At 44.9% G+C, this 17,733-nt stretch overlaps 1 protein-coding gene across 1 annotated transcript in view; it reads right to left on the bottom strand.

The window, feature by feature from the left end:
- Positions 1-2,699: 2,699 nt before the first annotated feature.
- The window catches only part of LOC141270547 (uncharacterized), a 121,415-nt gene continuing 106,381 nt past the window's right edge, over positions 2,700-17,733 (bottom strand). The window contains exon 7 of the mRNA XM_073680608.1: positions 2,700-5,158. Coding sequence (XP_073536709.1) covers positions 3,642-5,158 — 1,517 coding nt within the window. The 3' untranslated portion in view covers positions 2,700-3,641. The remainder of the gene's footprint in view (positions 5,159-17,733) is intronic.

Raw genomic sequence — 17,733 nt, 5'->3', positions numbered from 1 at the left:
GATCCTGCCCCATCTGTCTCCATGGTGCTTCATCTGTCTCCATCTTGCGTCATGATCCTGACTCATCTGTCTCCATAGTGCCCCATGATCCTGCCTCATCTGTCTCCATTGTGCCCCATGATCTTGCCCCATCTTCACGCAAAAAAAAGTTTCTTGCTACCTGGTCGCAGTCCAGCGTTGTCTCCCACATCCATGAGGCATGGACTCACCGGTGCATGACTGTGACGTGATCCTGCCCCATGTGTCTCATAATCCAGCCTCTTCTTTCTCCAATCTGACCCATCTGTCTCGATTCTGCCCTATGTCTCCATCATGCCCCATGTGTCTTGTGATCCTGCATTAGTCCCATGATCCTGCCCTATGTCTCCATCCTAGACCCATGATCCTGCCCATCTGTCTCCATCCTGGCCCATTTGTCTCCATCTTGTCCCATCTGTCTCAATTCTGCCCTATGATCCTGCTCAATCTGTCTATCCTGGCCCACCTGACATCATCCTGCCCCATCTGTCTCAGGATCCTGCCCCATGATCCATGGGGATCTTGCCTCATCTGTCTCCATCCTGTCCCATGAGCCTTACCCATCTGTCTCCATTCTGCCCTATGTGTCTCACAATACTGCCCCATGTGTATCGTGATCCGGCCCCATGTGTCCCATGATGCTGACCCATGTGCCCCATGATCCTGCCTCTTTTGCCTCCATTCTACCCTATGTGTCTCATGATCCTGCTCCATCCTGCCACTTTCAGTACAAAAAAATATTTCTCCTTACCTGGTCGCGGTTGAGCGTCATCTCCCTCATCCATTTGAGACGAGGACTCACCGGCGCATGACAGGGACGTGATCCTGCGCCATCAGTCTCCATCCTGCCCCATCTGTCTCCATCATGCCCCATGCTCCTGCCTCATCTGTCTCAAACCTGCTTCATCTGTCTCGATTCTGCCATCTTCATTAAGCCCTATCTGTATGTGTCTTTTGATCCTGCATTTTTCCCATGATCCTGCCCCATGATCCTGCTCAATCTGTCTATCCCGGCCGATCTGTCTCCATCCTGCCTCCTGATCCTGCCATATCTGATTACATCCTGGCCCATCCTATCCCATCTGATGTCATCAAGTCCCATCTGATGTTATCATCCTGCCCCATGTGTCTCATGATCCTGCCCCATCTGTCTCCATCCTGCCCAATCTGTCTCCATCCTGCCCCATCCGTCTCCATCCTATCCCATCTGATGTCATCAAGTCCCATCTGATGTCATCAACCTGCCCCATGTGTTTCATGATCCTGTCCCATCTGTCTCCATCCTGCCCCATGATCTATGGGGATCCTGCCTCATCTGTCTCCATCCTGCCCAATGAGCCTTTCCCATCTGTCTCCATCCTGACCCATGTGTCTCCATCCTAGACCCATGATCCTGCCTCCATTCTACCGTGTCCCATGATCCTGCTCCATCTGTCTCCATCCTGCGCCATGTGTCCCATGATCCTGCCCTATCTGTCTCCATCTTGCCCTATGATCCTGCCTCATCTGTCTCCATCCTGCCCTATGATCTTGCCACTTTCAGTACAAAAAAAAGGTTTCTCCTTACCTGGTCACTGCCCAGCGTCGTCTCCCTCATCCATTTGAGGCGAGGACTCACCGGCACATGACGTGATACTGCCACATGTCTCATAATTCTGCCCCATCAGTCTCCATCCAGCCCCAGGTGTCTCATAATCCTGCCCATTCTGCCCCATCTGTCTCCATCATGCCCCATCTTGCCTCATCTGTCTGCAACCGGCCCCATCTGTCTCGATTCTGTCTTCATCATGCCCCATGTGTCTCGTGATCCTGCCCCATCTGTCTCCATCCTAGACCCATGGTCCTGCCTCTTCTGTCTCCATTCTGCTCCATGTGTCCCATGATTCTGCCCCATCTGTCTCCATCCTGCCTCATCTGTCTCCATCCTGCACTGTGTGTCTCAATCCTGCCCCATGATCCTGCTCAATCTGTCTATCCTGGCCCATCTGTCCCCATGATCCTGCCTCACTTGTCTCCATCCTGCGCCATCTGTTCCATCCTGACTCATGATCCTGCCCTGTCTCCCTCCTGCCCCATCTGTCTCCATCCTGCCCCATGGTCCTGCCCCATCTGTTTCACGATACTGCTCCATCCTGCCCCATGTGTCCCATGATCCATGGGGATCTTGCCTCATCTGTTTCCATCCTGCCCCATAAGCCTTCCTCATCTGTCTCCATCCTGTCCCATGTGTCTCCTGATCCTGACCCATGTGTCTCAAGATCCTGTGTGGGCAATTTTCCTGTGGGCATTCATGGCTGTGGACTTTTTTTTCTGGTCACCCTGTGCTACATCAGCACATTTACATATACACACACACACACACACACATCTGCTACATACCCACATTTACAAACACACAGAGTTCTGCTATATACACACATTTACATACACACTCAGCTCTCTTACACATGCACAATTACATATACACAGCTCTGCTACATAAAAATACATACATCTCTGCAACATATGCACATTTAAATACACACATACACAGTATTTGCAGTTTCTTCCAGGTTATGTGATTGATTACATAATCTGAAAGGTCCTTGAGCTAATTGGGTGGAAGGTTCTTCAGATGCTGACTCAGGACGTGCATCCTCGGTGCAGGTCCTGGTACCTTTCTCTCCTGCTCTGCACCAATCAGTTAGATAAATGTGGGGCTGGAGGAGAGTGAGCAGTTCTCTCAGTTATCAGGAAAGACACTGTCTCAGCATTCTCCTCTGTCACAGGAAGCTGCCTCCAGTCTATAAGTAGCATTACTTATTAGCAAGATTTTTTTCTTACTAAAAGTGTGTTTTATAGTGCAAAAATATGGTAAGTTCTAAAGTAATTTCCCTTTCTAATTTAAATTATACAACTGTCTGTTATATGTTTTTGTACAATTAGTCAATAACGTATATAGTTTCTCCCCATCTGAGTTATATTTCATGGTCAACAAAATAAGATTTTGCAGTAAATCTTTTTTCACACTCTCGGTATGATAACTTCAGTGTAGTATTTTTGAAAGTTAAAGGGGCTGTCCACTACTTGGACATCCCTTTCTCATTCCTCATGTTTGGTTCTGTTAAAATAAGAACACTTATACAAAGCTCCGCAGGCGCCGTTCCAGCGGTGTCAGCACTTACGTCCCCACGACTCATGTGAGGTTGTTATGTACTGTGAGCCTTGCACCCAATCAGCGCTGGCATCACTGTCCCCATCTTTGGACAAATCAAACATCAAGATAAAGTCAGAGACCAGCCGCAGCCCTGGCTTCCTGTTGATGTGTAATACATCCGAAAACGGGGACAGTGAAGTTGACGCTGTTTGAGTGCTGGGCTCGTGTGATGCAACATCCTCCCGTTAGCCCCGTGAACGCGACTCCCGACACTGCTGGAGCGGTGTCGGCACGGGAGCTCAGTATGAGTATTTCTACTTTAACGAAGCCAAACATGAGGGATGACAAGGGGTTGTCCTTGAAGTGGACGCCTTTAAGATACAATTTTTGGTTAAAACATTTCCAATATTCTGAATATGAAAAGGCTTATCCCCTGCGTGACTTGATGTTTATCAAGAGTTGATTTCCATGTAAAACATTTCCCACATTAAAAACATGAAAAAGGCTTCTCTCCTGTATGAGTTCTCTGGTGCTTAACAAGAGCAGATTTCTGGCTAAAACATTTCCCACATTCTGAACATGAAAAAGGCTTCTCCCCTGTGTGGGTTCTCTGGTGGATATCAAGATGTGCTTTCCGATAAAAATATTTACCACATTCTGAACATGAAAAAGGCCTCTCCCCTGTGTGAGTTCTCTGGTGCATAACAAGATCAGATTTCTGGGTAAAACATTTATCACATTCTGAACATGAAAAAGGCTTCTCACCTGTGTGAGTTTTTTGGTGCATAAAAAGAACAGATTTCTGGGTAAACCATTTCCCACATTCTGAACAGGAAAAAGGCTTCTCCCCTGTGTGACTGCTCTGGTGTCTAAGAAGAGATGATTTCTTCACAAAACATTTTCTACAATCTGAACATGAAAATGGCTTTTCCCCTGTGTGAGTTGTTTGATGTGTAAAAAGAGTTGATTTATCTACAAAACATTTCCCGCATTCTGAACACGAAAAAGGCTTCTCCCCTGTGTGAGTTTTCTGATGTCTGATAAAACTTGATTTCTGTGTAAAACATTTTCCACATTCTGAACAGGAAAATGGTTTCTCCCCTGTGTGGGTTCTCATGTGGCTATCAAGAAGTGATTTCAATTTAAAACATTTAAAACATTCTGAACATGAAAAAGGCTTCTCCCCTGTGTGAACTCTCTGATGTCTGATAAAATTTGATTGATCTGTAAAACATTTTCCACATTCTGAACAGGAAAAAGGCTTCTCCCCTGTGTGGGTTCTCTGGTGGCAATCAAAAAGAGATTTCCGGTTAAAACATTTCCCACATTCTGAACATGAAAATGGCTTCTCCCCTGTGTGGGTTCTCTGGTGGATATCAAGATGCGCTTTCCGGTTAAAATATTTACCACATTCTGAACAGGAAAAAGGCTTCTCCCCTGTGTGAGTTCTCTGGTGCATAACAAGATCAGATTTCTGGGTAAAACATTTCGCACATTCTGAACAGGAAAAAGGCTTCTCCCCTGTGTGACTGCTCTGGTGTCTAAGAAGAGATGATTTCTTCACAAAACATTTTCCACAATCTGAACATGAAAATGGCTTTTCCCCTGTGTGAGTTGTTTGATGTGTAACAAGATTTGCTTTCTGGTTAAAACATCTCCCACACTCTGAACAAGAAAATCTATTTTCCGCTGTGTGAATTTTTCGATGTTTAAGAAAAGACTTTTCGAGGGGAAAATTATTTCTATATTCTGAATGTGAAAATGGCTTCTTTGCTTTAGGAAGAGTTTGTTTTTTAATGCTGATTTTGTGCCTTTGATTTTCCTTAGTAGTCGGTAATGAATCAAGAACCTGCTTCAAAGGATCAGATAACAGATCTTTGCTGCGAAAGGATGATGGTATATCTGGAGTAATGGCATTCACTTCAATTGTATCCTGTGGAATCTCAAGATCATCTGATTTAAAAATTGAAGATGTCAGCTGTCCCTCTGATCTGGTACAGTCATCTGCCAAGAATAAAACCAATTATTATTTTTGAATAAAATATTGTTGAATTTTATAATTTTCAAGATTTCTACTTAAACTGTTTTGCCCGTACTAAATTTTCTTCAAAACCAGGACCCTCATTTCATCTCTTCACACACCCTACATGCATGTACCCATACTGGTTGGTGACCATCAACAAAAAACCGGGATCCAGCAAGAGACATCCAAATGAGAATCTGAATGTGTGTTAAAACTTCATGTTTATTAGAATTCCTTTAAAATCATGCTGTTAAAATTGTAGATCCAGGGGATTACGCGTTTCGAACAAAAATGTCCTTAGACATAACCATGTGTTGTGATCAGTACAAAAGCAGGGTCAAATAAATAAAAAAAATAACAAATAAAAAAAAAAAGGAGAGGAAAGGGAATGAAGGTGAGCAATTAACCCCTTCCCGACCCGTGTCACACCGTTTGTGACATGGAAAACAGTTCGTTCCCGACCCATGTCACAGCGTCTGTGACATGGAGGGAAAGACCCCCTGCAGCGCCTGCGAGCGGGGTCGCTCAGGTGTCACAGTTGCTACTGCAACTGGACATCCTGAAGTCGACCCCCCGGGGGGTGGATTAACCCCCCCGTGCCTGGGACCCCTCCGATTGGCTGTTTCATTTTCACTTTTAATGAAACTGCCAATCGGTATGAATTAAATATTTCACCAATGAAAATTGGTGTAATATTTAAATCTGGGCATGGCCTGATGCTTACAGCATCAGCCATTGGCTGGGGGGAGTGTCACCTCTGTCCCCCCCTCCCCCCAGATCTGATTGGGGGGCTAGCGTCACATGGATACTAGCCCCAATCAGATGTGGAGGGAGTTTTTAATGATGGCCGCAACTGCCCGTCCATGGATCGGGTGCCGGCCGTTGTGGACCCTCTGCTGCTGCCTCCTGTGGACCCTCTGCTGCTGCCCCCCCGTGGACCCTCTGCAGCTGCCCCCCCGTGGATCGCCTGCTGCCGCCGCTGATCGCCTGCTGCTGCCGCTGATCGCCTGCTGCCGCCGCTGATCTGCATCAGGTAGTATTGCCCCCGCTCCCCCCCGACCCCCCCTCCACTCCACCCTGCCCCCCCCCTCCACCCCCGACCCCCCCTCCACTTTCATACCTGCACCCCGACCTCCGCTCCCTCTGCTCCCTCTCCCACGTCTTCATCCACCGGCTGCTGCTCTCCTTCTGACAGCCGGTGGACTGTGATCACAGCAGCAGCAGGCTCAGTGTAAATGCCCTGCTCCTGTGATCAAACCCACCATCCCCCAGTCCCAGTGATATCACCCCCCACCTCCCAATAATCACCCCTCCCCCAGTGTTCACCCCCCCTGTCCCCAGTGTTCACCCCCCCTGTCCCCAGTGTTCACCCCCCCTGTCCCCAGTGTTCACCCCCCTGTCCCCAGTGTTCACCCCCCCTGACCCCAGTGTTCACCCCCCCAGTGTTCACCCCCCCTGTCCCCAGTGTTCACTCCCCATCCCAGTGATCATCCCCCCCCCCCGCAAACCCAGTGATCACCCCCCTTGCTGCTGCCGGCTCCTGCCCCAGTGATCACCCCCCTTGCTGCTGCCGGCTCCTGCCCCAGTGATCACCCCCCTTGCTACTGCCGGCTCCTGCCCCAGTGATCACCCCCCTTGCTGCAGCTGCTGGCTCCTCCATCTCTTCAGCCCCCCCCTACGCCTGACAGCCCCGTACGCCTGACAGCCCCCGTACACCTGACAGCCCCCGTACGCCTGACAGCCCCCCTACGCCTGACAGCCCCCCTACGCCTGACAGCCCCCCTACGCCTGACAGCCCCCCTACGCCTGACAGCCCCCCTACGCCTGACAGCCCCCTACGCCTGACAGCCCCCTACGCCTGACAGCCCCCTACGCCTGACAGCCCCCACACGTGACTGCAGAAGGTTACACCAAGCACACACACACACACTATAATAAAGTTTCGATTTTTTTTTTTTTTTTTTTACACACGCACACAGCACACAAAATGTCCCGCCCGTCCCACTCATCCCAGTCTAGGGCGTACTCAGCTTAGTAGGCTATGTCAGGTTGGTGTGTGTGTTGTAGTGTGTGTGTGTGTGTGTGGTGTATACACTACAATATACCACACCGCACACCAACCTGACATACACTACACAATGGTGTCCACTAACAAATTGGAACCATGTTGCGTTTGGAGAGTCCCTGTGTGCCCAAACATTGGAGCTCCCCAACAAGTGACCCCATTTTGGAAACTAGACCCCCCAAGGCAGCTATCTAGATGCATAGTGAGCACTTGAAACCCCCAGGTGCTTCACAAATTGATTCATAAAAATGAAAAAGTGGAAAAAAAAACACTTTTTTATTTTTACGGATTAATTTGTGAAGGACCTGGGGGTTCCAAGTGCTCACTATGCATCTAGATAGGTGCCTTGGGGGGTCTAGTTTCCAAAATGGGGTCACTTGTGGGGGAGCTCCAATGTTTGGCCACACAGCGGCTCTCCAAACGCAACATGGTGTCTTCTAACAATTTGAGCCGACAATTTGTTAGCGGACACCATGTTGCTTTTGGAGAGCCGCTGTGTGCCCAAACATTGGAGCTCCCCCACAAGTGACCCCATTTTGGAAACTAGACCCCCCAAGGCACCTATCTAGATGCATAGTGAGCACTTGGAACCCCCAGGTGCTTCACAAATTGATTCATAAAAATGAAAAAGTGGAAAAAAAAACACTTTTATTTTTACGGATTAATTTGTGAATGACCTGGGGGTTCCAAGTGCTCACTGTGCATCTAGATAGGTGCCTTGGGGGGTCTAGTTTCCAAAATGGGGTCACTTGTGGGGGAGCTCCAATGTTTGGCCACACAGCGGCTCTCCAAACGCGACATGGTGTCCGCTAACAAATTGAATGGAAAATCGGCTCAAATTGTTAGCGGACACCATGTTGCGTTTGGAGAGCCCCTAATGTGCCTAAACAGTGGAGCTCCCCCACAAGTGACCCCACTTTGGAAACTAGACCCCCCAAGGCACCTATCTAGATGCATAGTGAGCACTTGGAACCCCCAGGTGCTTCACAAAATGATCTGTGAAAACAAAAAAGTACTTTTTTTTTCACAAAAATTTTCTTTTAGCCTAAATTTTTTAATTTTCACATGGGTAACAGGATAAAATGCATCCTAAAATGTATTGGTCAATTTCTCCTGAGTACACTGATACCTCATATGTGGTCGTAAACCACTGTTTGGGCACATGACAGGGCTCAGAAGAGAAGGAGCGCAATTTGACTTTTGGAGCTAATTTTCCATTCAAAAAGTAAAATGGCGCTCCTTCCCTTCTGAGCCCTGCCGTGTGCCCAAACAGTGGTTTATGACCACATATGAGGTATCAGTGTACTAAGGAGAAATTGACCAACAAATTTTAGGATGCATTTTATCCTGTTACCCATGTGAAAATTAAAAAATTTAGGCTAAAAGAAAATTTTTGTTAGAAAAATAAAAATGTTCATTTTTTTCTTCCATGTGGCTTTAGTTCCTGTGATGCACCTGAAGGGTTAATAATCTTCTTGAATGTAGTTTTGAGTAGCTTGAGGGGTGCAGTTTTTGGAATGGTGTCACTTTTGGGTGTTTTCTGTCATGTACACCCCTCAAAGGGACTTCAAATGTGATGTGGTCACTAAAAAAAATGGCTTTGCAAATTTTGCTGGAAAAAAGAAAATTTGCTGATGAACTTTGAACCCTTCTAACTTCCTACCAAAAATTTTTTTTTTTTCAAAAATTGTGCTGATGTAAAGTAGACATGTGGGAAATGTTATTTATTAACTATTTTGTGTCACATCACTCTCTAGTTTAGCAGAATAAAAATTCAAAATTTGAAATTTGCAAAATTTTCAAAATTTTTCCCATATTTTTGATTTTTTCACAAATAAACGCAAATATTATCGACCTAAATTTAATACTAACATGAAGCCCAATATGTCACGAAAAAACAATCTCAGAATCGCTAGGATCCGTTGAAGTGTTCCAGAGTTTTTACTTCGTAAAGGGACACTGGTCAGAATTGACAAAAATGCCAAGGTCTTTAGGGTCAAAATAGGCTGGGTCCTGAAGGGGTTAATCACGTAGATGAGACAATTATGCTAATAAACCAAACAAATGTCATAGGTGCAAAAAGCATTAATTCAATAATAATACGTGATATCCGTTTTCTTATTCAATCTAGAAGGAACTCTGCAATTAAACTTAAAAATATATTGTGCTTCTCTACAATGCAATACTTTATCTCTATACCCGCCTCGATCACTGGTGAGAACCTCCTCCAATTCATGAACACGAAAAAAGTCCAAACAACCTCCATGGACAGACAGAAAATAGTGAGATGCTCCTGATAGAGCTCTTGTTGTAGCATTTGCAGCATCATACATATGTTCTGCAATTCTGGTCCTAAGAGGTCCTGTGGTGTAACCAACATATTGAAGATTGCACTGTGTGCACGTAATAACATAAACCACATAGGCTGTACTGCAATTAATAAATGTGCGGTTCCTATGTGTGTATGGTGCAGCTGCGGCTTTAATTTCCTTAGAATTATCCATGTATGGACATAAACCGCATTGTCGTTTGCCGCATTTATATGAGCCAGACACAGATAACCAGTTACGTTTTGCTTTAGTTTTTTGCCTTACTGTGTGATCAGAAGGGGATATCATGTTACCAATAGTAATTCCTCTCCTAGATACAAAATTAACTCCTTTTTCTAGCAGTTTTTTCAAGTTGTCATCAGCATATAACACCGGAAGTTAGTTCTTAATCACATCAGTCACTTGATGAAAATTACTGCTATATGTAGTTGAAAAAGTTAGATTAGGCAGATTTTCTCGTGCAGTTTCTTTCTGCTGTAAGTATTCTGCTCTGCTTTTACTATCAGCCTTAATTTTTGCCCTATCGAGCACATTAGTAGAATAGCCACGGTTTTTAAATCTACGGTCAATAATGGTGCACTCCTTCAAAAAATCCTCTCTGTTAGTACAACATCTTTTGACTCGAATATATTCTCCTGTTGGAACATTGTTCACAACATGCCTGGGATGGCAGCTGTTAGCATGCAATATAGAATTCCCAGCAGTAGGTTTAACAATATAGAGAAGACTGAAATGGATTCAGTTCTGAATAAATATAATTGTCCTCCCACCAATTCATAAAAATAACAGCAATAGAGGGGGAAAATTTCGCTCCCATAGAACAATCTTGCTGTTGTAGAAAAAACCTGTATGAAAATTTGAAGGAATTGTTTTTCAGCAAAAACCATGTAGCATCTAATCTTGCAAACTCGTGCTATATTTAGAATACCTCTCCATATACAGTGGTGGCCAAAAGTATTGGCACCCCTGCAATTCTGTCAGATAATACTCAGTTTCTTCCTGAAAATGATTGCAATCACAAACTCTTTGGTATTATTATCTTCATTTAATTTGCTTGCAAGAAAAAAACACAAAAGAGAATGAAGCAAAAATGAAATCATTGATTATTTCACACAAAACTCCAAAAATGGGCCAGACAAAAGTATTGGCACCCTCAGCCTAATACTTGGTTGCACAACCTTTAGCCAAAATAACTGCGAACAACCGCTTCAGGCAACCATCAATGAGTTTCTTACAATGCTCTGCTGGAATTGTAGACCATTCTTCTTTGGCAAACTGTTCCAGGTCCCTGATATTTGAAGGGTGCCTTCTCCAAACTGCCATTTTGAGATCTCTCCACAGGTGTTCTATGGGATTCAGGTCTGGACTCATTGCTGGCCACCTTGGAAGTCTCCAGTGCTTTCTCTCAAACCATTTTATAGTGCTTTTGGAAGTGTGTTTTGGGTCATTGTCCTGCTGGAAGACCCATGACCTCTGAGGGAGACCCAGCTTTCTCACACTGGGCCCTACATTATGCTGCAAAATTTGTTGGTAGTCTTCAGACTTCATAATGCCATGCACACGGTCAAGCAGTCCAGTGCCAGAGGCAGCAAAGCAACCCCAAAACATCAGGGAACCTCAGCCATGTTTGACTGTAGGGACCGTGTTCTTTTCTTTGAATGCCTTTTTTTTTTCCTGTACACTCTATGTTGATGCTTTCTCACAAAAAGCTCTACTTTTGTCTCATCTGACCAGAGAACATTCTTCCAATACGTTTTAGGCTTTCTCAGGTAAGTTTTGGCAAACTCTTGCCTGGCTTTTTTATGTCTCGGGGTAAGAAGTGGGGTCTTCCTGGGTATCCTACCATACAGTCCCTTTTGATTCAGATGCTGAAGGATAGTACAGGTTGACACTGTTGTACCCTCGGACTGCAGGGCAGCTTGAACTTGTTTGGATGTTAGTCAAGGTTCTTTATCCACCATCCGCACAATCTTGCGTTGAAATCTCTCGTCACTTTTTCTTTTTCGTCCACATCTAGGGAGGTTAGCCACAGTGCCATGGGCTTTAAACCTCTTGATGACACTGCGCACGGAAGACACAGGAACATTCAGGTCTTTGGAGATGGACTTTTAGCCTTGAGATTGCTCATGCTTCCTCACAATTTGGTTTCTCAAGTCCTCAGACAGTTCTTTGGTCTTCTTTCTTTTCTCCATGCTCAATGTGGTACACACAAGGACACAGGACAGAGGTTGAGTCAACTTTAATCCATGTTAACTGGCTGCAAGTGTGATTTAGTTATTGCCAACACTTGTTAGGTGCCACAGGTAAGTTACAGGTGCTGTTAATTACACGAATTAGAGAAGCATCACATGATTTTTCAAACAGTGCCAATACTTTTGTCCACCCCCTTTTTTAGGTTTGGTGCGGAATTATATCCAATTTGGCTTTAGGACAATTCTTTTTGTGTTTTTTCATTGAAGACAAATTAAATGAAGATAATAATACCAAAGAATTTGTGATTGCAATCATTTTCAGGAAGAAGCTGAGTATTATCTGACAGAATTGCAGGGGTGCCAATACTTTTGGCCACCACTGTAAATGCGTATGGCAAAGAGGGCTAAAGTGTGTGGAATCATAGAATATAGTGCGTTTACATCACATGTAAGCCAGCTATTATTGATTGTCCATTCCAAACCATTCATGATATTGAACACATGCTTGGAATCCTGGACAAAACTGGGAGAGCATCGCATCAAAGATTGAAGTCTCTCATCAATCCATTCACATAAATGTTCAGACAAAGAGTCAATGCCCGAAACAATCCATCGCATTGGAGGTGGAAATGTCCCTTTATGTAGTTTGGGCAGTGCATGAAAAAGAGGTACTCTTGGTTTAAGAGGGCTGAAAAATTCAACTTGTTTTTGATCCAAAATTCCCAGATATTCTCCTTCATGCAAGATAGTACTTAATTGAGTCCGTACTGTATTAGTTGGATCAGATCTTAGCAGTTTATATGTAGCTGAGTCGTTCAACATTTCACAGATTTGCATTTCATACAATTTAGTGTCCATGATTACCACAGATCCGCCTTTATCCGAGTTTTTTATAATGACACGATCATTTGATTGTAGAGACTTTAAAGCACTTTTCTCTCTCTTGTTGAGATTCTCCTTTTTGATTTTTGGCTAAGATTGTGATAACACCTAGTCCATTCAGGGGTCGTGATCCAGATAAATCATTTGCCTCTACCGCATTCATGTGCGGACAGTGTGTGAGAGACTGTAAGTGGCATAGCTGAGACGCTTGTGTTCCTCAGCTGGCTAAACCTGTTATATTGCCGGAGTTATTTCACTGCCGACACCACTACTGGAACTGCGAGTAGATTTATTAAGGATCCATCACACAGATTGTGTGACAGGTATAATAGTGTGCCCTGATAACCTCTGTACAAGGACTCATTATACATATATCTCCTAGACCTGCCACACTTTTGAAGTCTCTTTTTATATATAATATGGGGAGTGTATCCAATGGGCTAGGATTTTTTACTATTGAATGCACACTGGCCATATGAGCCCTTATTTAATAAAATCTCTCCTGGCTGAGGATACTGGTACAATTCAGCACACTTTTGATATAATCTATGGCATCTAATTTGTAAGCATAAACCCAGCCATCAATTATAAGGGACATTGGCTAGGGGCTTATTTTACTAAAAATTTGATTTACTGTCTGACTCTATCAGGAATTTAGTGGATCATGACTCCATTATATAATCATCATCCATTATACATCTCTAATGGGATGTATGATTTACTAGGTTTTAATATTATTATTATTTAATAAAGAATTTGACTTTTAATCACACCCTTTTCCCTTCTTTTCCCTTTCTTAATTGTTTACTTGTAATTTTGGTGGTGTTCACCTTTGTGAGTACTGTCTAATGAGATCAGACAATATTTTGATTATATTAGAAAATGTAGTTGCGGTACTTCTACACTCATAAAGGCTCTCCACACAGTACAAAGCCAGAAAAAAATTATAATATCCATACATCCTTCAAGGCACCAAGTGGAGTGCCTCATAAAAAAATTAACAAAGTGTAGTTGTGGTACTTCTACACTCATAAAGGCTTTGCACAAAGCGCAAAGTCAGAAAAAGATTATAAGGAGGATCTCTTTCAAATATTGAACATTAAAAGCACTTTATTGTGCTGCTGTCATCCGGTGGTGTGGGAAAGTGGGGGCTAATCCAGGCTTTGTTCATTTTAATGAGAGTGAGCCTATCAGCATTTCCTGTTGACAGTCAAAGCACTTGTCTTTTATGACCCGCTGGTGGCACTAAAACCCCACTCAAACAAGACGCTAGCGGCAGGGCAGCACAACACCTCCAAGGCATAGATGGACAGCTCATGGCAGGTGTCCAGCTTTGAAACTCAAGTTGAAGGTCGCAGAGGAATGAGGGAGTACGCTGTTTTTATTTGCCAGGTATTGATTGACTATTTTTTAAAACCTTTCTCTCCTTGTCAAAAATACCCGGTCATCAGGCACTGGATGCCGGGATGGTGTCATGAAATTGGTGTCATGAAGCTTGCCCCCTGCCGCTAGCGTTGGCTGGTGGAAATTTTTTCAACATATTTTCCACAATGGCCTTCTGGTAAAGCACCATTTTAGAAGACCTCTCTGCCTCAGGAAGGAGAGAAGCAAAGTTCTCCCTGTAGCGTGGGTCTAGCAATGTGAACAAATCAGTACTCTTTTTTTGGCCAAGATAAATATGATGCAAGGGTCACGGTAAAGGCATATGTGCCAAGCTCCCTACAGCCAACAATTCCTGTCTCCACCATGATGACTACTCTCAATCTCCTCCTCCTCATTTCCCTCCTCGACCCTTCCGCTTAGGAGAAAATGTATAAAGGTTGTGTGGGTACTAGCCTCTGTTGTGCCAGCAACCAGCTCCAGTTCCTCCTCCTCCTCATTGTTACCCAATCCGCGCTGGGCAGACAAGATGAGGCTGGGTAGTATCACCTTCTCATGTCATCCTTCATCTACACCTGGTCCACATGCATAGCTTTATTGTTTCATTGAGAGCGGCGACTGTTTAAGTAGGCACAGAAGTGGGATTGTTGCGTTGATTATGGCGTCATCACCGCTCACAATCTATTTTTGAGTCCTCAAAGTCTTGGAAAACAGCACAAATGTCAGACATGCATGCCCACTCTTCTTATGTGTGCATGCTGACTGAAATACCAATGAGCGTGTTGGAGCTGGTATTCCACAACTGGCCTCTGCTGCTCACAAAACCTTTCCAGCATGTGCAGTGTGGATTTCTAGGGTGTGGTCACGTCGGACACCAGTCGGTGAGCTGGCAATTGCATGCGCTGCTCCGGCACTGCCAGAGTGGCGACAGCTGTAGCCCACATTCGGAAATGGGCACTGACGCGGCGTACCTTGACCAGAAGCTCTGGCAAATCTGGGTAAGTTTTTAGAAACCGCTGAACTACCAAGTTGAGCACGTGTGACCTTGCCATGCTTCACAGCCGCCACCAGGTTGCACCCATTATCACACACGACCATACCTGGTTGGAGGTCCAGCCGCAAAAAACACAGATCTGTCTGGTCTATTATTCCTTTAAATACCTCTGCCGCGGTGTGTGGTTTGTCTCCTTGACAAATTAGCTTCAGCAGAGCCTGTTGCTACTTCGCTGAGGCAGTGCAGCAGATCTTACAGCTTCCAGCTGATGTGGACGACGAGCTCTGAGATAACACATCGGAGGAGCAGGAGGAGGTGTAGGAACTGATGTAGGAGGTGGCGGAAACCCTGACAGAAGTAGGGCTAGTAATCTTTGACATTGGGAGCACATGTGCAGTGCCAGGATGGGACTCTGCTCCAGCCTCCACAATGTTCACCCAATGTGCCGTCAGGGAAATGTAGCATCCCAGGCCACAAGCGATTGTCCATTTATCGGTCTTTAAGTGGACAATCCCAGTAAGTGCGTTGGTAAGGGCACGGGTGATATTTCTGGACACGTGCGAGTACAAGGTGGGCACGCCTCACCGGGAGAAAAAGTGGTAGATGGATACGGAATACCGACGGATTGCTGCTGCCACAGGTGGGCAGAAATCCTCTGTGTTAACAAGCCTCAACGGTAACATTTCGACAGCAAGCAAACTGGAAATGTGCCTGTTTAGCATTTGGGTCTGTGGGCGGGTGGCTGGAAACTTTTCCTTTCGTTCCAAGGCCTGGGGTAGGTACAGCTGATCGATGTACTGAGACGATTAGGAAGTGCAAGGACAAGTGCAGGGCGGGAGCCATCTGCTCCAGTGTCATGAACGGGGGATTGGTAAGCACCTAGCACAGGGGAAGAGGCAGTGGTGTCACCCACTGGCACCATCAGTGGCCCCAGGCATTCAGCCCACCGAGTCGGGTGCTAATGACATGTGCCTGATCATTCTGATGGTGGTTAGGCTCTTCGTGGTCAGGTGCTGTGCCCTGCTGATCTTGGCATGGCACAGGTTGCAAATAATTTTTTGTCTCAGAACTCTCTTTAAAAAAAGTCCTGGGGAACCACTAACTCTTTGATGCAGAAATTCACAAGTGTTAATGCTCTACGGAACAGTTGCCCGCTTTCTCCCTTTGGTCACCCCACTGCCTCTTCCGGTGCTGCCAATTCTTCCCTCTCAGCGCTGCTGGCCTCAATCTGCATGCCAGCTTGCCAGGTTGGGTCGGTGACTTCGTCATCTACCACCTTGTCTTCCACTGCCGCATCCTGATCCTCCCGACTTGATGACTTAACAACTTGACTTATAGGCAATTGCATCTCATCATCATCTTCCTCCTTAGACAAAATCTGCCATTCTCCATCGTCATCTTCATGTGGCCGTGCTCCAAGTTTTGTGCATCACTAAACAGCATGTCCTCCTCTCACTCTAGAAACATGCAGGTTGAGAGGCCACAATCAAGAAATTATGTTGTAAAGAGCTCCTCCGGGTGTCCTCGTGTGGGATCACTAGTCTCCTGGGACTTAACATGATGGGAGGAAGGAGGATCAGGGTGAGGATTAAGTAATCCAGACTGTTGGCTGGTGAGACTGGACCGCATGGAAGACTGGGTGGTGCTGCCAAGCATGCTGGAAGCATATACTATCCAACTGACCACATTTTGCACTGCTCTGGCTTCAGAAGTGGTGTAACGTACCTCTTGCAAAGTGGGACAGGAACGTATGTGTCGTGGATGGGTGTGTTTCTTGTGCTCTAGCAACAGGCGAAGTCGCACCTGCCCCATGTCCTCGGTGTCGGTGTGCACCATCATCAGCACTTCCACTTCCTCGTCCCATACCGAACGCCTTACACATTTTCCAATTGTTAGGTCTCTTAAACTTAGTTTCATTTTTAATTAGAAAAAAAAAATGGGTCACCTGCAGCATTTTTTTTGGAGTTCAATACCACCGAAATGTACCACAAAGCAAGTAATTCTCTATGGATGACTAATTAAATCCAGAAAACTTTTTCAACGCTTTTTTGGAGTGCTATATACCACTGAAATTTAACAGAAAGCATGTAATAATCTATGGATATCAATATAGTAAACTTTTTCACCTCCCCTCCCTCCCCCCCCCAAAAAAAAAGAATGTGGTTAACTACCGCAGCTATATAGTTAGCAATGGATTGTAAAGGCCTAAGACCAACCAAGAGACCGTTCAGTACTTTCCCTGCTCCTGGAACAGTCCCTAAATGCAGAATGTACCTGACACAAACAGCTACTTTGAGCACCTATTCTCCTAATCGCCAGCTGCTAATTATTTGATCATTATTTTTTGCTATATATACTTATACAGGCAATTGGTATTTGCACATTTGCCCCTGATGAAGCCCCACAAGTGTGGCGAAACGCATGAGGTTTGGTCTCCATTCCAACCCTATGAGAGGCACAGGTTTCATATGATCCTTTTGAACATCTTTTCAAATTGTGCAGGGTTCTTATTATGTTTGCATCCCTGCATTTTCTCTTTTTTTTTGACTGGCAGATTATATTTGCTGTTCTCATTGTTAAGGAGGTTCCAATTTGTTACATCTTTTGGGGTTTTTAATCTAAGGTTTTAGGACTGAATTTGATATTAGGGTATATTTGTATCACTGATATTTCTCTTGCTTTATGGATATATGCTGACACTACAAAACTCATT

Source organism: Phyllobates terribilis, unplaced genomic scaffold (genome assembly GCF_046119375.1).
Source record: "Phyllobates terribilis strain yellow unplaced genomic scaffold, ASM4611937v1 Scaffold_5__5_contigs__length_657084704, whole genome shotgun sequence".
NCBI lineage: Eukaryota > Metazoa > Chordata > Amphibia > Anura > Dendrobatidae > Phyllobates > Phyllobates terribilis.
The sequence above is the reverse complement of the archived record's forward strand: the minus strand, read 5'-3'. Positions and strand labels throughout refer to the sequence as shown.